The sequence below is a fragment of the Scyliorhinus canicula genome, chromosome 19 (genome assembly GCF_902713615.1).
Source record: "Scyliorhinus canicula chromosome 19, sScyCan1.1, whole genome shotgun sequence".
Taxonomy (NCBI): Eukaryota; Metazoa; Chordata; class Chondrichthyes; order Carcharhiniformes; family Scyliorhinidae; genus Scyliorhinus; species Scyliorhinus canicula.
This window is the reverse complement of record NC_052164.1, coordinates 11356707-11380598: the sequence shown is the minus strand read 5'-3', so window position 1 is coordinate 11380598 and position 23892 is coordinate 11356707. Positions and strand designations below refer to the sequence as shown.

General features: G+C 43.5%; 1 protein-coding gene across 1 annotated transcript in view; it reads left to right on the top strand.

The window, feature by feature from the left end:
* The first annotated feature begins 428 nt into the window (after nucleotides 1-428).
* Nucleotides 429-23892, top strand: part of med1 (mediator complex subunit 1) — a 50335-nt gene continuing 26871 nt past the window's right edge. Inside the window, exons 1-8 of the mRNA XM_038778407.1 lie at nucleotides 429-572; nucleotides 12754-12860; nucleotides 13112-13190; nucleotides 14196-14250; nucleotides 14374-14506; nucleotides 17826-17854; nucleotides 18744-18815; nucleotides 21526-21600. Of these exons, the coding sequence (XP_038634335.1) occupies nucleotides 452-572; nucleotides 12754-12860; nucleotides 13112-13190; nucleotides 14196-14250; nucleotides 14374-14506; nucleotides 17826-17854; nucleotides 18744-18815; nucleotides 21526-21600 (671 nt within the window). The 5' untranslated portion in view covers nucleotides 429-451. The remainder of the gene's footprint in view (nucleotides 573-12753; nucleotides 12861-13111; nucleotides 13191-14195; nucleotides 14251-14373; nucleotides 14507-17825; nucleotides 17855-18743; nucleotides 18816-21525; nucleotides 21601-23892) is intronic.

The window sequence follows — 23892 nt, the reverse complement described above, 5'->3', positions numbered from 1 at the left end:
GGACGCTAAATGGCTTCAAGGCAGAGATAGATAAATTCTTGATGTCGCGAGGAATTAAGGGCTACGGGGAGAATGCTGGTAGGTGGAGTTGAAATGCCCATCAGCCATGATTGAATGGCGGAGTGGACTCGATGGGCCGAATGGCCTTACTTCCACTCCTATGTCTTATGGTGCCTAATCGGAAGATGAGGTGATGTTCCTCCAGCTTACGCTGAGCTTCACTGGAACATTGCAGCAGGCCAAGGATGGACATGTGGACGTGAGAGGAAGGCGGTGAGATGGAATTACAACTCCAGGAAGGTCTGGGTAAACTTTGGGCAATATTGCATTCTGGGCTGCAGTTCCCCCATCCGCCTCCAGGGGTGCTGCTGGCAGCCCTCTGACGACAGCAGGTCGAGTCGGAAGTGACGCCATCAGTCCGCGCGGCGGGGGCCGTACGAGCGGAGGGAAGATGGCGGCGCTGCAGGGCTTTCCCGTATCGGTCTCCTACAGTCACGGCGGCTCCGCCGACACCTCGGCCGGGCCGCTGCCCCAGCCGCCGCACGCCGAGCGGAGTAAAGAAGAGGCGACAGGTACGGACGAGGCCCTCGGCTGGTGATCTCTCCCCCCCCCCCCCCCCCCCCCCGCCCGACCGGCAGCCCCGCGGGCAGGGGGACCGGGGTTTCCAGGGGCAGGAGGGCCGCCCGGGAGCGGAGTGAGACGGAGACACTGGCGTGGCCTCAAACCGCTGGGCTGGATCACCCCCCCCCCCCCCCCCCGCACTGAGAGCCCATCATCTCCGCTGACGCTGGGTGACCCTCTCCATTCAGCCCTGTGGAACAACCGGCCCCAGCCCCACTGAAACAGGCCGAGTGCAAACATCTGAATGGGGTGATCCTCGCTGCAGACCAGAGGATCCTGGCAGACACGATCAATAAGTGGAAAGGGGGTTGTTGGGGGTGGGGGTAGGCATTGGTTGAGCACGGTAGCACCGTGGTTAGCACTGTTGCTTCACAACGCCAGGGTCCCAGGTTCGATTTGCGGCTTGGGTCACTGTGCGGAGTCTGCACGTTCTCCCCGTGTCTGCGTGGGTTTCCTCCGGGTGCTTCGGTTTCCACCCACAAATCCCGAAAGACGTGCTGTTCGGTGAATTGGACATTCTGAATTCTCCCTCTGTGTACCCGAAAAGGTGCCGGAGTGTGGCGACTAGGGGCTTTTCACAATAATGTCACTGCAGTGTTAATAAGGCCAACTTGTGACACTAATAAAGATTAAAACAAAAAAAATTATAAAGTTGTATCCACCCTAGAGACAAATCTCTAACTAACCTGCATTCCAGCATTGTGTGGAGCTGCCCTCCCAAGACGTAATTATAGTTCATAGAATTTACAGTGCAGAAGGAGGCCATTCAGCCCATTGTGTCTGCACCAGCTCTTGGAAAGAAAACCCTACCTAAGCCCACACCTCCACCCTATCCCCGTAACCCCCCCTGACATTTTTGGACACTAAGGGCAATTTAGCATGGTCAGTTCACCTAACCTGTACATCTTTGGACTGTGGGAGGAAACCGGAGCACCCGGAGGAAACCCACGCAGACGCAGGGAGAACGTGCAGACTCCGCACAGACAGTGACGCAAGCTGGGAATCGAACCTTGGACCCTGGAGCTGTGAAGCAATTGTGCTAACCACTGTGCTACCGTGCCGCCCCATCCTTGCCATCAAAATTGTATTTGCTGATGTTTCAACAGTCAAATTCGCATGGTATAAAAGTTTAATACTGAACATTTATCCTTGTGTTTTACTGACACCCTGGTGACAGTGCAATTTAACCTTTGACTAAAACGTCTTGCTACCTGGGTCATAACAGTTCTTTTTTAAAAAAACCTTGAGGGCGAGTGTACTTTATTTGTTACTCTTTTCAGGCTTGTGTGCGTTATGTTTCCCATGATAATGAAGGCGCTGTACTGCTGACAAGAAAATCCAAGTTAGCGTCTGTTCAGACGATAAACACTTACAGATGTACCCTGAGAAAATGACAGTATCAGATGAGGCTGCAGATAAGAGTGTAAGAAATGAGAACTGAAATTTCACCATGTGTAAATTCGAATTTTGGAGCTGATCACTTCCCTATTGGTTTGTTTATAGCATAGAATCAGAGGATTTAGGATCAGAGGAAGACCATTCAGTTCATCAGATATCTGCTGGCTGAAAAAGAGCAAACCAGCTTAATCAAGCTCTTGGTCTAAAAAAATCACAGCATTGCACGTACACATCCAAATATGTTTCAAATGCAATGAGGATTTCTGTCTCCACTACCATTTCAGCCAGCGACTGCTAGACCCCCACTGCCCTCTATGTGAAAAGATGTAATTTCAACTCACTTCGGATCCATCTGTTGATGACATTAATTATTTTCCCTAGTTTGTGACAATTCTGCGAAGGGAAATTTGCTGTTTTTGTTACTGGAAGGCATTTTCCAGTGGGGTTCCACAGGACTCGCTAGGTTCCTTGCTTGTGGCACAGAATAATGATTTGTACTTCAATGTAGCATGCATGAAGCTATCAATGGATTGGTCGACTCGGCAAAAAAGTGACAAAAGTTAACTCAGAGAAGCTTGAGATAATACATTTGGATCAGTGCTGAGGCCGCAACTGTTTACAATATATATTAATGACTTGGAGGAAGGAAGCAAATGTAGTGGAGCCACATTTGCAGATGATACAAAAATAGGTGGAAAGGCAAGTTGTGAGAGGTATACAAACAGTTTGCAAAGAAATAGTGATAGTTAAGTAAGTGTGCAAAAAGTTGGCAAATGGAGTACAATGTGGGAAAATGTGAAGTTCATTTTGAAAGGGAGAAAAGCGGAACGGAGTATTCTTTAAATGGAGAAAAACTGCAGAAAGCTGCAACACAAAGGGACTTGCCACGTTTGTGCATGAAACACAAAGCTAGCACACAGGTGCAGCAGGGAATCAGGAAAACTAATGGAATGTTGGCCTCATTTCAAGAGGGTTGGAGTAGAAGAGTTGGGAAGTATTGCTGCAACTGTATACGGTACTGGTGAGACCAGATCTGGAGCACTGTGGGCAGTTTTGTTCCCCTTATTTAAGAAAATATATTATTTCATTGGAGGCAGTTCAGAGAAGGTGCACTTGGATGACCCCTGGTATGGAGGCATTGCTTTTTGAGCAAAGGTTAAACAGGTCGGGACGCTACTCATTGGAATTTAGAAGAATGAGAGGGGATCTCATTGAAACATCGGATTCTTCGGAGGCTTGACCGAGTAAATGCTGAGAGGATGTTTCCCCCTCGTGGGAGAGTCTAGGACCCGAGGGCATAGCCTCAGATTAAAGGGGTGCCAATTTAAAATGAGATTAGGAGGAATTTCTTCTCTGAGAGATTGAGTCTTTGGAACTCCTTTTCACAGAGAGCTGTGGGGGCAGAGTCCTTGTGTCGGCTGAGACAGATAGATTCTTGATCAGTAAGGGAATCAAGGGTTATGGGGAAAGGGCAGGAAAGTGGACATGAGGAATGTCAGATCAGGCATGATGCTGTTGAGTGGCAGCATTCTCGAGGTGCCGAATGGCCAACTCCTGTTCCTATTTCTTGTGGTCACAAATGAAAGTGGCTGCTGATCGAATATTCAGTTGATGGTACCAAAAGCACAATCAAAGAGGATGATTTTTAAGTGTTTTTTTAAAGAAGGGTAAATTCTTTTGGATAAATTCTAAAGAGGAGTAGCTGAAAAACTGGCCCTGAGATGGAATGGCGGAATTCAGAGTTAACGGTGATCTCTGATGAATTGTTTAGGTTCACTCTTCAGTTTGATAACATCTGAATCCCTTCCAACGTGTAAAGATATCAATTTGACCAGAATGAAAATGAGAGACCCTGAGCGAGTGAAAATACATTTATTTTCACAAATGGGGTGTTTAAATTCGCCTTTATAGAACATAGAACAGTACAGCACAGAACAGGCCCTTCGGCTCTCAATGTTGTGCCGAGCCATGATCACCGTACTCAAACCCACGTATCCACCCTATACCCGTAACCCAACAACCCCCCCCCCCCCCCCTTAACCTTACTTTTATTAGGACACTACGGGCAATTTAGCATGGCCAATCCACCTAACCCGCACATCTTTGGACTGTGGGAGGAAACCGGAGGAAACCCACGCAAACAGGGGGAGGACGTGCAGACTCCACACAGACAGTGACCCAGCCAGGAATCGAACCTGGGACCCTGGAGCTGTGAAGCATTTATGCTAACCACCATGCTACAAGATGTTATACACAAAAAAGTGAATATTCGTTAATTTTGTTAGAAATCACCAGCTATTAACAGAAAGTATGAATGGTCACTCATGATGTGAAACGTTTGAGGAAACCTGAGCAGCACGAAAGGAAAGGGCTCAGCATGAATCAGTGGGAAACATGGAGAATACAGTCGAGTCTTGTTGGTGGTTGTGATCCCTGCGTAATGAATACTTGCAGCTTGTGCTGGCTTCCGAGAGTCTGTAATTAGATACATGTTGAATATCTTTAGGAAAAGAGCCCATCGCAGCAATGAAATTGCAGCAGTGTAAAAATAAATTTTAGAAAATGAGTGAAGGGAGGCAGTTTTACAGGTCAGGGTTATTGTAGGTTTAAAATGGAAATATGCTGATAGCTAACCTTTAAGCAAACTCTGCTTCATGCAGGAAGGATATATAATATATTGTTAAATTAGGGATGTAGTTGTATGACTGCAGTGTCTGTAGAGTGTGATGTGCAGCTAACAGATCTAAGTCATCAAACGGGCTCTGTACCTGTACGTATGCAGAGAGTTCTATTCTCAAACTTATCATTTTTAATATCTGAGCGAACAGACAAGAATTTAATTTTCCCAACAAGCTTAATGCACATGAGTACTTTAGCCATTGTTAGAGAGTTCATGGTTAAAGCCTATTTAGGACTCTAAAGCAATGCAGTAAAGAGAGGGTGCTGCATTGTTAGATGTGCTGGCTTTGATTTAAACCAAGGTCCTGTGTTTATGCTGACAAAATATCCCATGACACTTCTTAAAGAACAGAATGCTAGTTCTAATGCCGTGATCAGCGTTTATGCCTCAACCAAGTTGATTAACTGCTCCTTTATCTCATTACTGTTTGTGTTGAGATAATTGCAGTGATTACATTTCAAAAGTAACTTGTTGATTGTGAAGTACTTTATGACGTTTTGAGGATTTGTGGCGTTTAGATAAATGCAAGTTCTTCTGTTTCATTATAAGAACATGAGAACAAGCAGGCCATTCATATGAACATGCAGGGACATGCGAATTAGGAGCAGGAATAGATCTTGGCCCTTCGCATCTACTCTGCCATTCAATAAGATCATGGCTGATCCGATTGTGGCCTTAACTCCACATTCTACTTATCCCATATAATCTGACTTCTTTGTTAGTCAAGAATCTATCTACTTATGCATTAGAATATTCAACGCCCTGCCACCACCACTCTGTGGGGTAGAGAGGTCCGGAGACTCAAAATCTCCTGAGAGAAAAAATGATCCTCTTCGTCTTAAATAGGAGACCCCTTATTGTTGAATTGCGTTCCCTAGTTCTAGTCTCTCCAACAAGGGGAAATATGCTTACAGCATTCACCTTGTCAAGTCCTCTCAGGATCTTTATGTTTTCATACGATCACCTCTAATTCTTCTTAACGCCAGTGGGTACAGGCCCAGCCTGTCCAACCTTTCCTCATAAGATAACCCCCTGCCCCAAACTCAGGTATCAGTCGAGGGAACTGCACCTAATGCGTTTATATCCTTTCTTAAATGAGACAGAACTCCAGATGTAGTCTCATCAATGCCCTGTACAACTGCAGCAAAACATACCTACTTTTTTCATTCCCCTTGCAATAAACAACAACATTCCATTTACTTCCCGATGCACTTGCTGTACCTCCAATACTAACCTTTGTGATCTGTGTATCAGGACATTTAGATCCCTTTGTACCGCAGAGTTCGCACTCTATTCATTTAAATAATATGCTGCTTTTCTATTTTTCCTGCCAAAGTGGACAAATTCACATTTTCCTACATCATACTCCTTCTGCCAAATGTTTGCCCGCTCACTTCAGCTATCTGTATCAATTTGCAGATTCCTTATGTCCTCTTCATGACTAACTTTCTTACCTTTCTTTGTGTTATCAGCAATTGTAGCAACCATACATTCAGCCCCTTCATTCAAGTCAAGATATAAATTGTAAATACTTGAAACCCCAGCACAGATCCCTGTGGCACTCTACTCGTCACATCTTGACAATCCGAAAATGACCCACTTATGCCTACTCTCAGTTTCCTGTTAGCTAACCAATCTTCTCTCTATTCTAATATGTTACTCACTACACCAGAAACTCATATTTTACGTAGTGGCATTTGATGTGAAATCTTGTCACATGCCTTCTAGAAATCTTAAGTACACCACAGGGAAGGGCAGCACGGTGGCCTAGTGGTTAGCACAACCGCCTCACGGCGCTGAGGTCCCAGGTTCGATCCCGGCTCTGGGTCACTGTCCGTGTGGAGTTTGCACGTTCTCCCTGTGTCTGCGTGGGTTTCGCCCCCACAACCCAAAAATGTGCAGAGTAGGTGGATTGGCCACGCTAAATTGCCCCTTAATTGGAAAATATAATTGGCTAATCTAAATTTATAAAAAAAAAGAAGTACACCACAGGGGCTGTTTAGCACACTGGGTTAAATCGCTGGCTTTGAAAGCAGACCAAGGCAGGACAGCCTCCCCGAACAGGCGCCGGAATGTGGCGACTAGGGGCTTTTCACAGTAACTTCATTGAAGCCTACTCGTGACAATATGCGATTTTCATTTTTCATTTCTACAAGTTCTTCTTTATCATGTTGCTTGTTACTTCCTCAAAGAGCACCAATAAATTAGTCAAATGTGATTTTCCTTTCACAAAACCATGTTGACTCTGCAGGATCGCACTTGAGATTTTTGAAATGACCTGCTATGTCCTCGTAAATAATAGATTCCAGCGTTTTTGCTGTGACAGATGTTAATCAAACTGGCCTGTAGTTTCCTGCTTTCTGTCCCCCTCCTTTCTTGAACCGAGGAGTCACATTCGCTATTTTCCAATCTGATGGGACTGATCCAGGATATAGGGAATTTTGTAAAATTTGAACCAATGTATCTATTATCTGAGTAGCTATTTCTTTTAAAATGGCAGGATGAAGCCCACCAGGACCTGGGCACTTTTCAGCTTTTGATTCTAATTGTTTCAAGTTCTTCCCTCCCTTTCACCACCTGATAGACAATTAGTTCAGGTTCAGTAATATGTACATGTATTATATTATAACATGTATTATATATAACATGTACTGTATGTAATGTAATATAAGGTGTTGCTGACAATCAAATGAGATTATTTAATTATGGATTTTTTGTGTCTCAAAGTTTTAACAGCAGAGTTCACCAAATGTGTGTTTTGAAAGAGTGGACACAGGCTAGCGCTAGCACTTTGCTTTTGTATTCAATAACTTGTCCTTAACTATAGAATTTGCCTAATGAATGAAGATTTGGGAGGAAGTGAAAGAAAAGTGCTCTTATTTCTAGAATTTGGTTTCAGAATAGCATTCACATCATCGTGGACCAAATAATCTTCTCATCATCTGAGCAAATGGTAAATTATGCAGCATAGAATGTTCCAAAGAGAAGAAAATAGTCGAGAACAGGCTCACTTAATTCGGGTTTGACCATATTGAATATTATGGTAAAATCCTTTTGCATCAATTTAACATGATGTGGAGATGCCGGCGTTGGACTGGGGTGAGCACAGTGAGAAGTCTTACAACACCAGGTTAAAGTCCAACAGGTTTGTTTCAAACACGAGCTTTCGGAGCACGGCTCCTTCTTCAGGTGAATGGAAAGGCTTGTTCCAGAAATGTTTATATAGACACAGTCAGAGATGCCCGGAATGCGAGCACCTGCAGGCAATCAAATCATCAAAGATGCAGAGAGAGAGGTAACTCCAGGTTAAAGAGGTGTGAATTGTCCCAAGCCAGTTCAGTCGGTAGGCCTCTGCAAGTCCAGGCTTGTTGGTGGGGGCCGAATGTAATGCGACATGAATCCCAGATCCCGGTTGAGTCCGCATTCATGCGTGCGGAACTTAGCTATAAGTTTTTGCTCAGCAATTTTGCGTTGTCGCGTCTCCTGAAGGCCTCCTTGTAGAATGCTGACCCGGAGATCAGAGGCTGAATGTCCTTGACTGCTGAAGTGTTCCCCAACTGGAAGGGAACAGTCCTGCCTGTTGATAGTCGCACGATGCCCGTTTATTCGTTGTCGCAGTGTCTGCATGGTCTCGCCAATGTACCACGCTTCGGGACATCCTTTCCTGCAGCGTATGAGGTAGACTACATTGGTCGAGTCGCACGAGTATGCGCCGCGTACCTGGTGGGTGGTGTTTCCACGTGTAATGGTGGTGTCCATGTCGATGATCTGGCATGTCTTGCAGAGATTACCCTGGCAGGGTTTTGTGGTGTTGTGGTTGCTGTTCTGAAGGCTGGGTAATTTGCTGCAAACAATGGTTTGTTTGAGGTTGCGCGGTTGTTTGAAGGCCAGTAGTGGGGGTGTGGGGATGACCTTGGCAAGATGTCCATCCTCGCTGATGATGTGTTGGAGGCTGCGAAGAAGATGTCGTAGTTTCTCCGCCCCAGGAAAGTACTGGACGACGAAGGGTACTCTGTCAGTGGTGTCCCGTGTTTGTCTTCTGAGGAGGTCGGTGCGGTTTTTTGCTGTGGCGCGGTGGAACTGTCGATCAATGAGTCGAGCGCCATATCCCGTTCGTACGAGGGCATCTTTCAGCATCTGTAGGTGTCTGTTGCGCTCCTCCTTGTCTGAGCAGATCCTGTGTATACGGAGGGCTTGTCCATAGGGGATGGCTTCTTTAATGTGTTTCGGGTGAAAGCTGGAGAAGTGGAGCATCGTGAGATTATCTGTGGGCTTGCGGTAAAGCGAGGTGCTGAGGTGACCGTCCTTGATGGAGACGAGTGTGTCCAAGAATGGAACTGAATTTGGAGAATAGTCCATGGTGAGTTTGATGGTGGGATGGAACTTATTGATGTCATCGTGTAGTCGTTTCAGTGATGTCTCGCCGTGGGTCCAAAGGAAAAAAATGTCATCGATGTATCTGGTGTATAGCATCGGTTGAAAGTCCTGTGTGGTGAGGAAGTCCTGTTCAAACTTGTGCATGAAGATGTTGGCATATTGAGGTGCAAATTTGGTCCCCATGGCTGTTCCGTGCGTCTGGATGAAGAATTTGTTGTCGAAGGTGAAGACGTTGTGGTCTAGAATGAAACGGATGAGTTGCAGAATTGCGTCTGGAGATTGGCAGTTGTCGGTGTTGAGGACTGAGGCTGTTGCAGCAATGCCGTCGTCATGGGGGATGCTGGTGTAGAGTGCCGAGACATCCATTGTGACGAGGAATGTTCCTGGTTCAACTGGTCCATGGGTGCTGAGTTTCTGTAGGAAGTCCGTCGTGTCGCGACAGAAGCTGGGTGTACCTTGTACGATGGGTTTCAAGATGCCCTCGATATGGCCAGAGAGGTTCTCACTCAGGGTCCCATTGCCTGAAACGATAGGACGGCCTGGTGTGTTGGCCGTGTGTATTTTCGGGAGGCAGTAGAGATCTCCAATGCGGGGATTACGTGGGATGAGAGCACGTAGGGTGTTCTGAAGGTCTGGATCTAAGGTCTTGATCAGTCTGCTGAGTTGGCGGATGTGTTCCTTGGTTGGATCTGCGGGTAACTGCCTGTAGTGTTCCTGGTTGTCGAGTTGTCGGTATACTTCTTTGCAGTAGTCTGTTCTGTTCAGTATGACGGTGGCCCCTCCTTTGTCTGCTGGTTTGATGACGATGTTGCGGTTGGTCTTGAGAGTGCGGATGGCGTTGCGTTGTGCTTGGGTGACGTTTGAGGCTGCCTTGTGATTGCGAGTGATGAATCTGGCATTGACACGACTTCTGACGGCTTGAGCATACATGTCGAGTCTAGGGCAGCGGCCTTCCGGAGGGGTCCAATTTGACTCTTTCCTTTTCGGTTGCTGCACTGCAGATCTCGCGGTCTGCTGTTCCGGTTCATTGGTCGTGTCCCTGGGTTCGCTGTCGGCCTCTTGGGGTCTGTGGAAGAATTCCCGGAGCCTCATTCGCCTGATGAATTCCTCCGTATCTGCCGCGAGACTGATGGGGTCCATTTTGGTGGTGGTGCAGAAATTGAGCCCTCTGCTGAGGACTTCGATTTCGTCTGGTTGAAGGGTGTAGTCTGACAAGTTGACAATGGATTTCCCTGTATTGTTTTCGACTGTTGTACCGGGAGAAGCTTGATTGCTGCTGGTGGTGATGCCAAGTTTCTCAAGCTTCCTGTTCTTGGTGTGCATGTAGGTGGCATAGTATTGCTGTCTCATCTGTTTGGCGGTGTTCCGCAGCTGGTCTGCTGTGTCCTGAGCGCAAGTTGAGAATATGGCCTCTCCCTTGGTTTCCAGGTTGCGTCGACTGCTGTAGAGTTGGTGTACGAGGTGTTTGAGGAGTGTCATGATGTGGAGATGCCGGCGTTGGACTGGGGTGAGCACAGTAAGAAGTCTTACAACACCAGGTTAAAGTCCAACAGGTTTGTTTCAAACACGAGCTTTCGGAGCATTCACCTGAAGAAGGAGCCGTGCTCCGAAAGCTCGTGTTTGAAACAAACCTGTTGGACTTTAACCTGGTGTTTGAGGAGTGTGACAGAGGTGCGGTGGCAGAGTCTTTCAGCGTAGTCTGTGTTGTAAGTCGACTTGAGTGGGTTTTTGATCTGTAGTCCTTTCGGGATCTTGTCTGCTTTTTTGCATCTTTGTAGAAACTGAATGTCAGTGTCTATATGCGCGATCTTCCTGGAGATCCTCTCCACTTTGAGCCGGCAGTTTGCGGTGTCAATGGTAGCCATGATGTGGAGATGCCGGCGTTGGACTGGGGTGAGCACAGTGAGAAGTCTTACAACACCAGGTTAAAGTCCAACAGGTTTGTTTCAAACACGAGCTTTCGGAGCACGGCTCCTTCTTCAGGTGAATGGAAAGGCTTGTTCCAGAAATGTTTATATAGACACAGTCAGAGATGCCCGGAATGCGAGCACCTGCAGGCAATCAAATCATCAAAGATGCAGAGAGAGAGGTAACTCCAGGTTAAAGAGGTGTGAATTGTCCCAAGCCAGTTCAGTCGGTAGGCCTCTGCAAGTCCAGGCTTGTTGGTGGGGGCCGAATGTAATGCGACATGAATCCCAGATCCCGGTTGAGTCCGCATTCATGCGTGCGGAACTTAGCTATAAGTTTTTGCTCAGCAATTTTGCGTTGTCGCGTCTCCTGAAGGCCTCCTTGTAGAATGCTGACCCGGAGATCAGAGGCTGAATGTCCTTGACTGCTGAAGTGTTCCCCAACTCAATTTAACAACCACTGTAAGCCCTCTTAGTGGTAAGCCTCCTCTCCTGAGAATAATTTGACAGTTGTAAGTCTATTTTATGTAATGTCCGAACCTGGGATAAATGGTGAGTTTTATGTATCAAAGCCACCAAGTTAATTGGAACTAAAATCTTAAGTGTGATTAAATGTTTTCAATACTAAACCCTGAATTGGGGTGTTAGATTTTACACATTGAGAATCAAATAACCCAAGTTGTTTCCGACTTCAGGTTGAAAGCTTTTCAAGTAACTGGTCAAATCTTTACGGATCTGAGATCCGTAAAACTCTGATATTCCATTTGAACATGTCAGTGGACTGTTTCATTTGCTACAGTTACATTGCACGAAATGTCAAAAGGATCAGATTGCGAATGTTTAATCCCAGGTGTGGTTTCAAAAACACGAAGGGACAGAGCAGAATACATAGATATGCCATTTATTCCGGCACTTACGGAGGAAATTACTAATGGAGCCTGCATGTAACTGCGAAATTTACACCTTGGGTCATGGAGCATTCTGATTATAAATGTTGTCATTTCTCTCCTTGGAGAATAAGAGATTCTAACACACAAGAAAATCCCAAGTGGCTAAAGCTTCTTTGTTGAAATCCCTTATACCCCAGTGAGGTGTTGCCAGCATTTCACTGTTCCCCGTGTTTTCCGTTTACTCATGTAAAACAAAAACAGCCAGAGGATCTGTTTGATGCTCTTTCTTCATGGGAGATACTTCCATAGTTTGGACAGAGTCTTAACTAGATATCAGGCATCTTTTGGTGATGGGGAAATGAAAGTAGCAACAATGGCATAATATATTTTCTGGTCTTTGAGAACTAGGGTTGGTTCAAAAAAAATTCAAAGCAATATATTTTAAATTGAGTGAAATAAGGACAAGTATTTCAAAATAACCATAAAGATGCAACTATTAAAATAGTGCAGACTTATCCATACAGATTTGTTTTACTTTTTAAAAATAAATGTAGAGTACCCAATTTATTTTTCCAATTAAGGGACAATTTAGCGTGGCCAATCCACCTACCCTGCACATCTTTTGGGTTGTGGGGCGAAACCCATGCACACACGGGGAGAATGTGCAAACTCCACACGGACAGTGACCCAGAGCCGGGATCGAACCTGTGACCTCGGTGCCGTGAGGCTGCAGTGCTACCCACTGTGCCACCGTGCTGCCTTCCCATGCAGAAATTTTAACTTAGTTTATACCTGCAGGGAATATTTTGAGATGTATTCTTAATAATGGACATATTCTCCCAAAAACGATGCCTTAATTTTCTTTTTTCTTGTTCTGCAGAAGCTGAGAAGTTGAGTAAAATGAACTCCTTGCTGGAGAAACTGCACACAAAATATAGCCAGACAAGACCCTGGACTGAGACAGCAAAACTTGTGCGACAAGCCATGGTAAGATAGCAGAGAAGCTCAGACAAAAAGCTGTAGGTCACAGTCGGCCAGGATTTTAATCTCTCCTCGCAGTGTTCCTTCAAAGATGGTGAATAGATGATAATTTCTCAGACACAAAATCTGATGATGTCGAGATATAGTATTGGTTATCGTGATCCTTATTATCTACCGATAAACATATATCACAGCGTGTCTTCTTTACATCTTACAATGAACAGCCATTCTAATTGCTGTATTGTCCTTATGTTAAGGAGAAACGCGGTATAATGAACACAGGAGGCCACCAGCATCTTATTGCCTGTTTGGAGACTCTGCAGAAAGCATTAAAAGGTTAGTGAAGATTGTCACAAGCTGATACAGGAGAGTGAAATATATATTATCATTCTTATGGGCTGTTGGATCAACGTAAGATTTCATCATGAACACAAGTATATTGTGTATGTAATGGAATGTAGGCCAGTTAGCTCATCAATCATGTTCTTTCCACATATACAGTCTCCTCTTGCTGTCTGATTATCTCTATGCAATGCATTTATTGGCCAGAGAAAATGTTGCATATAATTTTTATGACTTCCACAAGTTAAGTTAAGCAGAACTTCAGACCATCAGTAGTTTCCACCAGGGGCCATCAAAAACCAGCCAGCACAGGAACTCCATCTCATTTTTCTCTTCTGTAGCTTCGGGTTGCTGGAATCAATTGTGCAACTCTTAACTTAAATCAGCTAGCCTTGTACAAACCAGAGCTCGAACCTCGATATGTCACTTATTGTCTTGATGTGTGGTGTTTTTATTCACAAGGCCCACTAAGGAAGCCATTTTTTCTCTTTTTAATCATAGATAATTGTCAATGCTATATAAAAAAAATTAAGATGTTTTAGTATTTAAATGTGCAGTATTTATATGGGTAACAGCTTTATTCTCTTTGCATGTACATATTAGATGGGTCCAGGTTATTTTTAGATCTATAACTTGTAAGGAAGTAATTTCTTATACATGCACTGTCAATTCGAGACTAAGCTATCTTAGCATTCCCCTTTCCCAATGATCTGCAGCTTGTTTAAAACTTCATCATCGATGACCTGTCCAAAGTACAGGGCGGACCACCCCTGCCCTCGCTGACCTTCACCGGCTCCCTGATCCCAACATGTTCCATTTAAAAACTATGTCTATAGCTCCCTCCTACCAGCCCTATCCTCCCTCTGTAGGTTCCTCAAGCTCTTCAATCAAAATGATTTTCTGTCCTTAAAGGCACTGTACAAATTCAAATGATGGCCTTGTTTTCTCTGAATCTTCACATTGATGCTAACTTTCAATTCATGCTCATTGTTTCTTTAGTCATGTCTCTGCCTGCAATGACAGACCGCCTGGAGTCTATTGCCAGACAGAACGGGTAAGACTCCCTGCTTTGAATGCCAAATGAATTCATTGATCTGCCATCATTCAGACTGTTTACTAAGCAATTAAAGTTTTTTTTAAAGTACCTAATTCCAGTCTACCCTTTTCTGTCATCCAGCCTTGGTTCTCACCTGAGTCCTTCAGGTACCGAGTGTTACATTACATCAGACATGTTCTATGTAGAAGTGCTGCTGGATTCAACAGGGCAAGTCTGTGATGTCAAGGTGGCACATCATGGAGAAAACCCCGTGGTAAGCTCTTTGTTACTTTGTTGTTGGGGTTCTGTGACTATTCTACTGCCTGTTCACTTAATGATTTTGGTCTCTAAAATTCCCCACTTATGACTGATCTGTTGCTTCATGGGAGCTACATAGCCTCAAGTGTGGGAGAGCTGTCTGTTAAACAGATTCCTGTGTTTGTTTATATTTGGTACCCCTAAACTTTGTTGGGATTGTGGTCGTACAATTGTCTTCAACCATCTGTGCTTTATCCATTTAGCTATCCATACAGGCACGCAGGGCCCTAATTACAAAATAGTTAGTAATAAATCGCAGGAGAAATATCCCAGGAAGTGGTTAGAATGTGAAACTCAACCACAAGTAATTGTTCTGACGTATGACGTGGCTGCATTCAATGGCAAGCTAGATAAGCACAAGAAAGAAATTTAAAAATGGATAGTTGAAGGGGCTGGAAGAGGAACTCTAATAGAGGTGTTAACAGAGATTTTCACAGATCGAAAAAAGAACTACTCCCAATGCTCAGCAACTAGAGGCATCAATTTCAGATCATCAGCAGAATGAAGGGAAAGGATAAATATTGTTGAAGTACACCACAACCAATTTCTACACATCAATGAGAAAGATGACTAGATAATCTAGTTTTGGTGGAGATTGGGCAGCACAGTAGCATAAGAACATAAGAACTAGGAGCAGGAGTAGGCCATCTGGCCCCTCGAGCCTGCTCCGCCATTCAATTAGATCATGGCTGATCTTTTGTGGACTCAGCTCCACTTTCCGGCCCGAACACCATAACCCTTAATCCCTTTATTCTTCAAAAAACTATCTATCGTTACCTTAAAAACATGTAATGTAGGAGCCTCAACTGCTTCACTGGGCAAGGAATTCCATAGATTCACAACCCTTTGGGTGAAGAAGTTCCTCCTAAACTCAGTCCTAAATCTACTTCCCCTTATTTTGAGGCAATGTCCCCTAGTTCTGCTGTCACCCGCTAGTGGAAACAATCTGCCCGCATCTATCCTATCTATTCCCTTCATAATTTTAAATGTTTCTATAAGATCCCCCCTCATCCTTCTAAATTCCAACGAGTACAGTCCCAGTCTACTCAACCTCTCCTCATAATCCAACCCCTTCAGCTCTGGGATTAACCTAGTGAATCTCCTCTGCACACCCTCCAGCGCCAGGACGTCCTTTCTCAAGTAAGGAGACCAAAACTGAACACAATACTCCAGGTGTGGCCGCACTAACACCGTATACAATTGCAACATAACCTCCCTAGTCTTAAACTCCATCCCTCTAGCAATGAAGGACAAAATTCCATTTGCCTTCTTAATCACCTGTTGCACTTGTAAACCAACCTTCTGTGACTCATGCACTAGCACACCCAAGTCTCTCTGAACAGCGGCATGCTTTAATATTTTATCGTTTATATAATAATCCCGTTTGCTGTTATTCCTACCAAAATGGATAACCTCACATTTGTCAACATTGTATTCCATCTGCCAGACCCTAGCCCATTCACTTAACCTATCCAAATCCCTCTGCAGACTTCCAGTATCCTCTGCACTTTTCGCTTTACCACTCATCTTAGTGTCATCTGCAAACTTGGACACATTGCCCTTGGTCCCCAACTCCAAATCATCTATGTAAATTGTGAACAATTGTGGGCCCAACACGGATCCCTGAGGGACACCACTAGCTACTGATTTCCAACCAGAGAAACACCCATTTATCCCAACTCTTTGCTTTCTATTAATTAACCAATCCTCTATCCATGCTACGACTTTACCCTTAATGCCATGCATCTTTATCTTATGCAGCAACCTTTTGTGTGGCACCTTGTCAAAGGCTTTCTGGGAATCCAGATATACCACATCCATCGGCTCCCCGTTATCTAGGGCCCTTGCACTGGTAATGTCCTCAAAAAATTCTACTAAATTAGTTAGACATGACCTGCCCTTTACGAACCCATGCTGCGTCTTCCCAATGGGACAATTTCTATCCAGATGCCTCGCAATTTCTTCCTTGATGATAGATTCCAGCATCCTCCCTACTACCGAAGTTAAGCTCACTGGCCTATAATTTCCTGCTTTCTGCCTACCTCCTTTTTTAAACAGTGGCGTCACGTTTGCTAATTTCCAATCCACCGGGACCACCCCAGAGTCTAGTGATATTCGGTAAATTATCACTAGTGCATCTGCAATTTCCCATGCCATCTCTTTTAGCACTCTGGGATGCATTCCATCAGGGCCAGGAGACTTGTCTACCTTTAGCCCCATTGGCTTGCCCATCACTCCCTCCTTAGTGATAACAATCCTCTCAAGGTCCTCACCTGTCATAGCCTCATTTCTATCAGTCGCTGGCATGTTATTTGTGTCTTCCACTGTGAAGACCGACCCAAAAAACCTGTTCAGTTCCTCAGCCATTTCCTCATTTCCCATTATTAAAACTCTCTTCTCATCCTCTAAAGGACCAATATTTACTGTAGCCACTCTTTTTTGTCTTATATATTTGTAAAAACTTTTACTGTCTGTTTTTATATTCTGAGCATTGTGGATAGCACAATTGCTTCACAGCTCCAGGGTCCCAGGTTCGATTCCGGCTTGGGTCATTGTCTGTGCGGAGTCTGCACATCCTCCCCGTGTATGCGTGGGTTTCCTCTGGGTGCTCCGGTTTCCTCCCACAGCCCAAAGATGTGCAGGTTAGGTGGATTGGCCATGATAAATTGCCCTTAGTGTCCAAAATTGCCCTTAGTGTTGGGTGGGGTTACTGGGTTATGGGGATAGGGTGGAGGTGTTGATCTTGGGTAGGGTGCTCTTTCCAAGAGCCGGTGCAGACTCGATGGGCCGAATGGCCTCCTTCTGCACTGTAAATTTTATAATTATAATTATTAGAAGATGCATGTTGGCCAGGACAGCAGGGGGACATCTCTGCTCTTGAAATATGGCCATGGGATCCTTTACAGCCACTTCAAGAGGATAGATGGGACCTTGATTTGGTTTAATCCAAAAGGTGACCCTTCCAACAGGGCAGCACTCCCTCAGTTCTGCACTGAAGTACAGTGCAATAGTGCATGGTGATGTCTAAAATGGCCTGTCATATCTGAGAGCTAAGTTTATTTTTGGTACCAACACCAGCAAATTTTAAAATGAAACAATACTGTTTTTTAAATGCATATCTGTGATGAAGTTTTTAAAATAATAAGCAATGATAATTGGAATAACATTCTCAATGACAAACTAAATACATAAATGTTTTAATTGATGAAATGCACTTGTGTCTACAATTGCCTGACTTTTTCTAAAAATATAACTTTACATGATGTTTTTCCTAGAGTTGCCAGGAACTGGTGCAATATTTGAGGTAAGTAATTTTTTAAGTACGTGATGGAATTAATATTTTTAACGTGAATAATTTAAAGTCTTTCGGACAGGGGTCAAGCAATCTGATAAATATGTAGAGCTAGTCAGTATCAATGAGGTGTTGATTCAAGGAAGCAATTACATTTGAGCACAGAAAACCAATTCTGATACTGGGGGAAATTGGCATTTATCTAATTCTCCTATAACCATAAATAGAAAGAAGCTGAAAATGCTTGTTTAAAAATTAGCCAGGAGCCGGTGTATGTTTTAAAAATACTTTAATTTCTGAAATAAGCAGTAGTAAAGATCGTATTGCATTGATATTGTGATTCATGTTGCTTCTCAGCTGAGAAAAGTTGAGAGAATGTGCTGAAGGGGCTGGGTACAGCAGTTTTACATGAGGTTGTGTTGCTATTTTGTTTCTCCTAATGGACTAGTAGTTTCCCTTTTAAAAATTATTCTTTGATGGCATTTTGGTGTTGCCCATCCCTCATTTCCTTTAAACTGAGTGGCTTGCTGGACCATTTCAGAGTGCAGTTAGGAGTCACCATGTTGCTGTGGTCAGTAGAGAGGGAGACCCGACTGGTCTATTCCTAGATCCACCAGTAGATGATGAACAACAGCTGGAGAACACTTTCCATTCATTCTCCATTCCTCACAATTTATGATGAATTGAGGGATACCTACGTCGGAACAGCTCAGAGGAGTGGGCCAATTGAATCCTCGTTTCATCTCTCATTGGTGTATTACAACGCTACCATTCTTGGTCAGAATACTCACCACAAATTTAGAGCAAGGGACATGAACATACTTTGGAAAATGTAAGATCTATTCTTCATGCGTTATTTTTATATTGTGCTTTCTGATAATGGAAGCTAATTGTGTTGCAGAGAGAAGAATTTTTTGGAGTTCTCAAAACATCTTAAAGGTCTCGTCAATCTATATAAACTCCCTGGGGACAAGTAAGTATCAGATATTTGCTTTCTTTCTCTCGCCGAGCAGTTTTCGCTAATTCACATATCAATGTTGTTGTATTTGTTTGCAGAGTGTGGATCAGAGGGTAAACTGTGTCAGATGTAGATGTGGGGGGGGGGGGGGGGGGATGGGGAAACAAAGGGAAGAAAGGGTAAGGAAAGGTGGATAAGATGGGGGGGGGTAAATATATATAAAGAAATAAATGAAGTAATGTCATTAAAAGCCTAGTTTACGGTGTTTATAATCTCACAGTAGTATTAGCCTACAGGTAGGCGGTGTGTCTGCAAAAGAGGCAATTAAGAAGTCGTAAAAATCAGATCATCATTCATTCCAACCATGTGTTTGTGTACAAAGAGAGACCTAATGGCATTTTGTCATGATTGCTGGAGATTCCTCAGAGTAGATCATTTTAGACAAATTAGACTAAATTAGCGGCTGATTTAGCTCACTGGGCTAAATCGCTGGCCTTTAAAGCAGACCAAGCAGGCCAGCAGCACGGTTCGATTTCCATACCAGCCTCCCCGAACAGGCGCCGGAATGTGGCGACTAGGGGCTTTTCACAGTAACTTCATTGAAGCCTACTCGTGACAATAAGCGATTTTCATTTTTCAATATTTCACAATGTGTTCAGACATGGGTAAGTAGGTCAGCGGTTCGGAGTTGGATAAAGATGATGTAATTAATGGGAGAAAGCAGGTCTGTTTGTCGTTTTGCAGTTTAATATAGGTTTGGAAGTCTGCTGGGAATTTTACGTTGAGCAGCAATTTTTGCCAAATGCTGTCAGGATGAGAGTAGTCTGACACGGGCAGAAAGATCTGCACTATTCCTGAAAATATCTTTCTCTCGTCAAGTAATCTTCCCAAGAAATCTCTATGCAAGTACACAGCAAATAATCCTGTTTGCTAACTTTATTTATAAGTGGTTTTTCACCTGTGATGGGCTTTGTTTAATTGGAGATAGGAAAGCTAAAAAGAGTTTCCTTTTATTTTAAGAATTGTTTTAACTATTAAATGAAAAGTTATTTTCTGTGATGGTAATATGTTTAATCCTATATTAAGTATTTTAATATAAAAGATACCTATTGGTCAGTGGAATCACTCCTGGAGCAAAGCATCCTTTCCGCACAGTTTTTAAAATTAAAACAAAGTGTTTAGGGTTCTTGTCCAGTATCCTGACATATGTTGGGGTCTGGTCTGGGGTCATACCAAGAGGAAAATAAGCTAGCATTATAATTTATTTTGATATAGCACAGCCACAAGCTTTGGGGTCAAAGTGGTCACAAACTAGGAAGAGTAGCCAGCTAGATTTGTAGGGATGGCTTTCTTACTCTACCTTGCACACCATTGGATTAGGTCTCTGATGTGGTGCCTGGAGCAGATGGTAGGTACTCCCATCTTCCATGTTGTATTAGTGTGTTCCTCCTTGGGAATGAAGGGATCTTGTATGGATTTCCAGAAAATAGGTCTGAGCGTTTTTCATACCTGGGAATGTGGCTTGCTGCCAAGGAAGCTGTAACTTATGACAAGCTTATTTTTGTGCAGAAGGACGTGGAGTTAGTATCATCTAATTATTGTTTCAACACAGTCACTAGTGAAAACTTCCTTCTGAAATTGGTGAAGTGGAGGCAGCTGTGTGGTAAAATCCGTTGAGTGGCTGGGTAATAACTACCACATTTTGGCACTTATCTGCTGAAGAGTCACGTGCATATTTTAAAATTGTTATAATGCACTCTCACTAAATTACTAAAATAAGAGTAATCTTGTAATGTATTTAACTGTTTATACCTAGATAATCAGTTTAAAGTCTCTCATTTAGATGCAGAGCTACTATATTCAGGTCTTTAGTGAACTACTATGATTTGCTGCACCCATACGGGAATCCATTCCCGATCATGAATCTTACCAGCTCTGTTACGTACTGTAGCTGTAGCCACAGGAAAGAACGATATCTTAATGCCTTGACTTTTACCTTTGCTGTAGTTTTGAAAAAATGTTGTTTCCTGGTTTTATGTTTCATTTTTTCTAGGTAGAAGATGAGCATCACTGTACATTTATAGTAGTGGGGACATGTGTATTAACCAATGGTTAATGACAATTTGGAAGGTAGTGAAGTTTTCAATGAGGTGGGGTTGACTGAACTTGTATGCAATTCTTCTTACATCCTGTTTATTTTTGAAAGTTTTGTCCGCTCAAAAATAACTCAATATTATAGTTGAGAAGAAACTTTGTGTAAGGATATCCATATATATTGTAAGGATAGCTGTAAAGAAAAGCAGCATAAAATGTTTGAATAGGTGCCGAGGACCCGGTTCAATCCCGGCCCCGGGTCATATTCCGTGTGAAGTTTGCATTCTCCCCGCGTCTGCGTTGTTCTCACCTCCTCAGTGCAAAGATGTCCAGGGTACGTCAATTTGCCACGCTAAATTGCCCCTTAATTGGAAAAAAAGAATTGGGTACTCTAAATTTATATTTTAAAAATGTTTTTTAAATGTTTGAATAGCCCCATAGAAGAGTAATATAGAACACAAGGATCACTGTAGAGAAAAGGCTCTTCTCTTCTGATCAGTGTACTCCTCTTGCTGCTCCCTGCAGTGCAGATCGCTGCTCTCCTGACTCCGTGGAAATATTTCAGAATGGGTGAGACTATGGGTAATCAAGGATATGTTACATTCTCAGCTTTTCATTCCTTTTCTTGCAGTAAGCTGAAAACTAAGATGTACCTGGCTCTACAGTCCCTAGAGCTTGATCTTTCAAAGATGGCACATATGTTCAGGTAACAAGTCACTTCTGTGGTTTGACACGGTTGTTGTTGAGATTGGTTTGTAATAAAATTGGATCGAAGTGATTTAATGCAAGAGATGGAAAATAATTCTGCAGAACATAAGTGCAGTGGCTTTTCATGAGGGGTGAGCAAAATGCTTGGGGGATTGATTTTGAACAAGTTCAGAACCTCGAGGCTTGCTACTACAGTGAAATGAAAGGAACATTGACACTTCCTCAGCTATTATTAGAACAATTAAGTGGCTATGTCAGACATGTTGTATTAATGTTTTTATTGCTCCCTTTGTATTCCTAGTATTTACTAAAAGGTAGCTCACTCATTTTTATTTTGAAATATAATTATCTATGCAAACCTGACTCCCTCTATAGATACATTTGGTGCAAAGATTATGAACTGGTGTGAGACGTTTGCAAGTTTGTGATTGATAAATTCCTCACCCAACACGTTAATTATGAAACCCCAAGCCAAATATAAACTTTCCTCTATGCTTTTCAGAAGATAGCTGACTCGTGCCGAGGGTCAGTTCCACAGGAGCCCGAGTGCCCCTGAGACAGAATGTATTGTCAGGCTAGCCTTCCATAGAGACATCACTTTCAAGCCCAATTGAAACGCTCATGTTTTTTCCATAATGTGGAGATGCCCGCGTTGAATTCACCTGAGGAAGGAGCAGTGCTCTGAAAGCTAGTGTTTGAAACAAACATGTTGGACTTTAACCTGGCGTTGTAAGACTTCTTACTGTGCTTTTTCCATAGGAACAGGAGTGGGAATCCTAGTTAACTATTCTGTCTCGGGCAGCACGGTGGCACAGTGGTTAGCATTGCTGCCTACGGCGCTGAGGACCCGGGTTCGAATCCCAGCCCTGGGTCATTGCCCGTGTGGAGTTTGCCCATTCTCCCTGTGTCTGCGTGGGTTTCACCCCCACAACCCAAAAGATGTGCAGGATAGGTAGATTGGCCACTCTAAATTGCCCCTTAATTGGAATATATAATTGGGTACTCTAAAATTTATTTTTAAAAAACCAAATAATAAAAAACCCATGCCATTAATTTTTTTAAAAACCAAAAAACTATTCCGTCTCCACCTCCCCCAATTTCCTGTCTCCAATTGTAACATTCCAGTTGAAATCTTTTAGGGAAGTGTAGTCCAATCAGATTTCAATGCCCGCCAACCTTGTGGCAATCAACTCATCATATTCGACTCAAAGTATAATGCAAAAGGTGGGGTGAATCACCTAACAATCCCAAAAATTAACTGTAATTGAGGGACAGGACTAAATATGAGTAATGGTGCACTGTGACAGCAGCTCTATCGAATGTTTTTCGTAGCAGCAACTAATCCGTACCCAGCATTAGGAGGAAGATGGTGGCGTAGTGATAGTGTCACTGGACTAGTAATCTAGTGGCTCAGGCTTCCTCTGGAGACACTGGTTCAAATCCCACCGTGGCAGCTAGTGAAATTTTAAGTTCAATTTAAAAAAAAATCTGGAGTAAAAAACTTGTTGCATATTGAAACTACTGTTGTAAAATTCAACTGGTTCATTAATGCTCTTTAGGGAAGGAAATCTGCCATCGTTACCTGGCGTGGCCTGGCCTATATATTGCTCCAGACCCACAGCAATGTGACTGGCTCTTAACTAACTTCTGAAATGGCCTAGCAAGCCACTCAGTTGTATCAAACCGCTACAAGGAATGTATTCCCTGTGTGCTTACATCAGATATGCAGCGTTTCAAGAAGGCAGCTCACCACTACCTTACCAAGGGCAATTAGGTAAAGGCTGGCCTAGCCAGCAGCGTCCACATCCCGTAAATGAATTAAAACAAAGCTTCCATTTATGGTGTAGCAATTAAAAGCTAGTTTGCAATTCTTTAATATTCAGGATTGTATTTTGGATTTTCTGCTTTTGATGTGGCCATGGATTGAGTTAGGAACTGGGTCCTCAGTCAAATGGGCTACTGTAGGGTTCTAATGTCCATCGCATTAAGATCTCTCAGCTAATGAAGTGCATAGGTTCGCTACATGTCTGTGCTAATTTGCTACATGACAAGTGCATTGGACGCCAATTTGTTTCATCACCATGGTGTCAAGAACTGAAGCTGGCATTGAGAGCCAGGTAGATTATCTGAATTATTGGTTGGGGAGTTTTAAATTATTTTTCCATGTCAATTCTCTCCTCTTGCCTTGTCTCCTGAAGGTGTTGACTTTTTGTTTAAGTATGTTACACAGACACCTCTCACTTGGATATTTTGACTGAGAGGGGCCAAGCTTGATCCTGTCTTCGTCTGA